Source organism: Otolemur garnettii, unplaced genomic scaffold, assembly GCF_000181295.1.
Source record: "Otolemur garnettii isolate 467f Iridium unplaced genomic scaffold, OtoGar3 scaffold00302, whole genome shotgun sequence".
In the NCBI taxonomy this organism is placed as follows: Eukaryota; Metazoa; Chordata; class Mammalia; order Primates; family Galagidae; genus Otolemur; species Otolemur garnettii.
The window spans coordinates 483969-489859 of NW_003852697.1; the positions used below are offsets into that span (position 1 = coordinate 483969).

Here is a 5891-nt window from a genome sequence, read left to right on the forward strand (position 1 = left end):
TTAAATTAGGGTGACCAGATTTTAACATTTGTAAAGTGGGACAACATGGCAGGGGTGGGGGGGAGGGGGGGCAGGGGTGGCCTTGCCGCTCACCAGTGCCTGTGGCGCTGCCTGACACCTTGAGCATCTGCGAGGCCATAAAGTTGACCTGCGTGTTGTACGTGGCCTGCACACTGCGGCGGATACGCAGCATCTCCTTGATGGTGTCCTCATTGCCGTGCCGCACCTCAAAGTCTTTCCACATCTGCCAGAATGCGCCAGTTGTCTGTGGGGGACAGAGGCAGGGGATAAGCTGGCCAGTTGGGCCACAGCCTCCCTAACAATGTCCCTCCCAGTACCCTGCCCCACCCGGGGGTCACAGATTTGGGAGCAGAAGCTGTAGATGGCCCGGGCACGGTCGATCTCGCCGAGCTTGCACTCCATATCTGCAAACCGCAGGCACATCTCACGGGCGTGCTCGTCTGACAGCACCTGGTGACCGTAGGGTCAGGGAGGGCAGGACACACGTGAGGCCAGGGGGCAGTTCACAGGGCTTCCAACACACTATGGCTATCCTCCCAGTCCCTCTTGCCCACGGGGACCTCCAGCTCCCACCCTGTGGCAGGCACCTCGATGGCCTTCTGGTAGATGCCCCGAGTGTGGGTGACTCCATAGATCTCAGCCGCCCGCTTAATGTAGATGTTAAACATGTCGTACTGCTGGGCGGGTTCCACAGCCCGTGTGGCCCGCTCATACACGGCCATGGCGTGCCGGGCCAGACCCCATTCCTCTTCTAGCTGCGCATACAGCAGGTACAGGGCTACAGTGGGGAGGGAAGAATAGAGAGTGGGGGTCAGTCAGAGGCCCAGCCTGTGCCAGGCCACCCCTCCCCACACCCTCCTCTGAGCCCGCCGCCTCACTCTTGGCATATTTGGGGGGACAGCCATCCAGTGCCTGCTCGAAAAGGTCCCGTGCCCGCTCCAGCTTGCGGCCCCCGTAGCGCGCAATGAATTTGGTCAGGTAGGTGCTCCAGATGTCTGACACATTGGGCCACTTAAACAGTGAGATGCCACGCTCGTATGCCTGTCCCAGAAGGGGGTTGTGTGTGTGAGTCCATGGATGGGGCAACCTGGAACCCAGCCTGTCAGTCCCTCTCTTCTAGTGCTCCCCAGACTGCAAGGATTCCAAGGCCAAAGGTGCAGTTAAGACTTCCTAAGCCCAGGGCCTGGCACCTAGAAGGTGACATTATAGGTAGAGGTAGAGATGCTCTGCAGATACCAGCTCCCAGTGGGGGGAAGGCTCACACTCCCAGGCAGAGTGACAGGGGACATGTAAAACACCCCATTGACCTACAACCTGTCATCTGAGCAGCAGGGAGTGGGGATAGCCTGCACACACCTCCCCCAGGCTTAGGACTTGGTGCCTACTACAGGCTAAGCCGTGTTAGCCCTCAGCACATCAGAATGCAGATGGATTTGAAGATGAGATCACTAAGTTAAAGTAAGGTCTTTAGGGTCAGCCTAACCCATTATGACTAGTGTCCTCATAAGAGGAAATCTGGAGGTGGCACCTGTGGCTCAGTGAGTGGGGCACCGGCCTCATATGCCGGAGGTGGTGGGTTCAAGCCCAGCCCTGGCCAAAAATTGCAAAAAAAAAGAGGAAATCTGGACACTGCCACTCACAAAGAGAAGACCACACTAGGACACAGGAGAGACAGCTGTCTGCAAGCCAAGGAGAGGCTCTGAAGGAGCCAATGCTGCTGACACCATGACCTGGACTTCCAGCCTCCACAACTGTGAGCTGCCAGGTCCGTGGTACTTGGTTATAGCAGCCCTAGAAAACCCTCCCAGTGCCCAAGGCCCTGAGGAGGTCTGCTGCCTGGGAGCTGCCCTCACCTTGAAACTTTCCTCGAAGTACTTGTGCTCCTCAAGGAACACGGCGTAGTTGATGACGATCTGCGGTGTGGCAATGCGCAGGTCCAGGATGCGGTCATACACAGCCTTGGTGGACTGTGGGGACAGGAAGCAGGTCAGCGCATGTTCTGGGGCTATGTCTTGGACCTAGCCCTGCCTGCCACAGGTAGCTCACCTGGAAGGTGCCAAGGCTCTCCTCCAGGTCAGCGAGCATTGACCACACCCTCAGTGACTTGTATACACGGTTCTGTACAGGCTCCGAGCCGTCAAAGTACTCGGCCCGGCGAGTGGGCAGTGCTGTGGCTTTCTGCAGGAGAGACGATGGCAGGGGCAGCTCTCGAGGGCTGTCCTGGTCGTGGCTGCACAGCCCACAGCTCCCCGCCAGCTTGGGCTTGTGTTTACCCTCAGCAGCCGCAAGGCCTCATCGTAGTTCTCGTGGCGGAGTTCCAGCTCCCCACACTGGCACCACACGCTGGCCAAGTCGTCCACCTGCTTGAAGTTCACCTTGGTGGCCTTCTCTAGGATGATGCGGGCCTGCCAGAGGCATGTAGAGGTCAGACTAAAACCCTGCCCACCAGGGTAGCCCTCACCACCAGGGGTCAGAAATGTAACTGTGGCCAAGCACACACACACATGCATAAACACACATACATGCAAAGGCACACACGCCAGGGCACTCACATCATCCAGCTGCCCATTGTCCTCATAAAATTTGGCAAATGCAACCCACAGTGTGTGGGGCTTGCCTGTGGCCTTGAAGGGGTCCACTGTCTGCACAGCCTCCGTGTAAGTGTTGATGATCTGAGGGCAGGAGGGTAGAGATCAGGCTGGACTAAGGGCTCTCCCTGCAGGTGTCCATAGGATAGTAATTCTGGGAAGGTGGGATGAAGGCCAAACAGGGCTCTGAGGGCAGCAGGGCCAGGGTAGGGTGGTGGCTCTGAGGGGGTGTGGCCAGAGGGGCAGGGCCAGAGCAAAGCCTGCCTACCCAGGGGAGGGGCTGGACAGCATTCACACACCTCCCGAGGGCGGCCCTGGTGCAGAGCCACACGCTTGTGCCACTCGTGCACATGGTGCGGGTTCTGGCGCAGCAAGACGCTGTTGAGGAGAAGAGGCCGCCGGCTAATGAGCTGCTCAAAGCGGGCCAGGCGCAGCTCCAGATCCACATCATCTGGGAGCCGCAAAGGAGTTGGTGAGGGTGCCTGCCTCTGCCTCTCCATTCCAGCCATCAGCCAAGTACTCTGGGCCTCAGAGGCTCGGCTTGGCAGTCCACTCAGATCCTCACTCAGCCCCTGTGACTATGGACCACTCTGATTCCCACTGCCCTCCTACCCCGCCAGGCTCTCCAGCCCAAATCTGAGACTGTCTTCAACCCTGGCTCCTCTGAGTCTCCCCAGCCCCCATCCCTCATGGCCCTTGGCTGACCCTCCTCTTCGCGCCCCAGCTCTGACGCAGTCTCCATCTTAGCAGCAATCATGCTCTCCTCAAACTGCGCATAGCTGTCAAACACCTGTGTGAAGTCCCGCACGGTCATCACTGTCCGGATGGCCTCCTCATACACGTCCCGAGCCTGTGGAGGTAAAGGAGGGGTGCGGAAGGAAAGTGATATAGGGAACAGGCAGCAAAGCCCTCGGTACCAGCCCCCAATTGGAGCCCCTGCAGGTCTGCCCTGCATCCCAGGCTCTGGGCAGTGACCCCAGCATGGAGCTGTGGGATGGAGCTGCCCTATGCTGCTGCAGTGGTCTCAGGAGCTTCAGGACCTCCTCAGTATACTGTGGGCAATAGCACCACAAGGGTACCTCAAGGCTTGACTTATACCAGCTCACACTGGTCCACCCTGCAGGGACCTGTCCCTCAGCTCACCTACAGAAAGGAGGTTCTTTCTGCCTGCCCAACTCCTCCAATTTACACTCTCCCAGCCAGCCCCTGCCCACTACCCTCACCACCCCAGTTCAGGCCTCCTCTGTACCCAGCCTGACTGGGTGTGCCCTGCTGTCTCTGTGGCATAGGCCAGTACATCCTGCTCAAATGGGCACTGAAAAATGTGTCCCAGCTCAGACCCCGCTTGTGGCTCCCAGCCAGGGAGCATGGCCAGCCTCTCCTCAGCCTGTGAGGTTCTCACCTGTCCATGCCCTCAGCTCCTGCTCCTCACTACCTCTGCTCTGTACCCCTCAGCTCTTACCTTCCCTCAGGCCACAACTGCGCCAGTTAGCCCTCTGGGGACTCTCAGAGCCCCACCCACTCCTTCCTCTCAGCCTGATGACAAAAGCCAGCTGACAAGGACAGTCACAGACACATGAAACCTGAGGGAGTACCTCTCCCATAAGGCACTTGATTGGTGCTCTGACAACATCACTGCTGATTCTTCATGGGCTAGGAAGTATCACCAATTTGCAAATGGTGACACCTAGGATTACCAGGGCCCAGGCCACACAGCTGAGGGTGGCAGAGCCTGACCTCAAACCCAGGTCTGGCTGACACCAAGGCTGGCATGCTTATGGGCAGGCCTGTCCTGCCTCTCCTCAACCCTAGGACAGCAAACATGTGTGTTGACATGTACATCTGTCACATACAACATCAAAGTATGGAAGGGAGAACCTGCCCCCAATACAGAGGCCTGTGTGCCAGCACGCACCTTCTCAAAGTGGCCACTGCGGATGTAGTAGTCAGCCAGGGAGCACCAGAGCTTGCCCAGCTGGTCAGTAAAGCGGGTGAGGCCCCCACGGATGATGGCGTCCACGTTGAGGGACTGTACCTTATCTGGGTTCTGGGAAATGAGGTCGCATAGCTCATGCCATAGCTGCGTAGTAGGTGGATAGAAAGCAAGGAAGAGTTTCAGTTTCAGTCCTGAAGGGTAGGGAGCCACCCCCCACCCTGCCTGGCTCCCATCTTCCCATAAGCCCACCTGGTAGTTGGACTTGCCGGCCTTGGACACAAAGCGTTCATCGTTCACCACAGTGGCTAGGCGCTGTGCAGCTTCATCTAGCCGGTCACTTGACTTGAGGTACTCAATGTATTCCTCTGCACTCTCAGGACTTAGCTGGGGACCAACCCACCCCCACTGGCAGTCAGTGGGTGAGTAGGGCCATACCTCCTCCCAACTCAATGGCTATGGACCTCCTGCCACTCACCTGCCATTGTCTTGGCCAAGAGCTAGCCCTGTTGACCTAGCCTTGGCCACCCTGGTCCAGCCTTAACCACAGTTTTCTAGCCTCAGCTTTGACTGGTCTGGCCTTGGACCCTCCCATTCAGCCTCAACTCTACTGCTCCAATCCCAGTCCTGACTGGTCTGACTTAGACTCCAATGGTCTAGACTGCACAGGCCAAGCCTTGCATCCACCACAACCACCCCAAACCCAAAATACACTGTTCTAAGGGTTTCATTATGTACAATAGATACAAGTTTGCACTAACCGCACCCCATCCATGCCCAGATGACACCTCCTCTCTCAATCTACCTGTCATATGTTCCCATAGTCTGTCATCTCTCACTCCTGCCTCACCAAATCTGTGGTTTTACTCTGGTTTACATGGGTAATTCATGTGCATCTGTCTACCTTAAAGCTCCACGCAGGCAGTTATTGACACCATGCCTAGTTCCCATTTCTTTTTTTTTTTTTTTTTTGAGACAGAGTCTCAAGCTGTTGCCTGGGTAGAGTGCCCTGGCATCACAGCTCACAGCAACCTCCAACTCTTGGGCTTAAGCAATTCTCTTGCCTCATCCTCTCAAGTAGCCGGGACTACAGGTGCCCGCCACAATGCCCAGCTATTTTTTGGCCTGGGCTAGATTCAAACCTGCCAGCTCCAGTATATGTGGCTGGCACCCTAGCTGCCTGAGCTACAGGCGCTGAGCCCCGGTTCCCTTTTTTTTTTTTTTTTTAGACAGAGCTACTTTTTCTCTGAGACACAGCCTCAATAGAGTCCCCTGGCATCAAAGCTCACAGCAACCTCCAACTCCTGGGCTCAAGCGAGTCTCCTGCCTCAGCCTCCCAAGTAGCTGGG

General features: G+C 57.0%; 1 protein-coding gene across 2 annotated transcripts in view; it reads right to left on the reverse strand.

Moving 5' to 3' along the window:
- The window catches only part of XAB2 (XPA binding protein 2), an 8857-nt gene that overhangs the window by 610 nt on the left and 2356 nt on the right, over positions 1-5891 (reverse strand). Inside the window, exons 5-16 of one of the 2 annotated variants that reach the window (XM_023508970.1) lie at positions 4795-4929; positions 4525-4689; positions 3315-3459; positions 2909-2987; positions 2639-2693; positions 2295-2426; positions 2068-2199; positions 1875-1988; positions 900-1062; positions 609-799; positions 349-471; positions 94-265 (exon numbers count right to left, since the gene is read on the reverse strand). In XM_023508970.1, the coding sequence (XP_023364738.1) occupies positions 94-265; positions 349-471; positions 609-799; positions 900-1062; positions 1875-1988; positions 2068-2199; positions 2295-2426; positions 2639-2693; positions 2909-2987; positions 3315-3459; positions 4525-4689; positions 4795-4929 (1606 nt within the window). Of the gene's footprint in view, positions 1-93; positions 266-348; positions 472-608; positions 800-899; positions 1063-1874; positions 1989-2067; positions 2200-2294; positions 2427-2573; positions 2694-2908; positions 3061-3314; positions 3460-4524; positions 4690-4794; positions 4930-5891 lie in introns of both variants that reach the window. The other variant, XM_003803415.2, reaches the window with a different exon arrangement.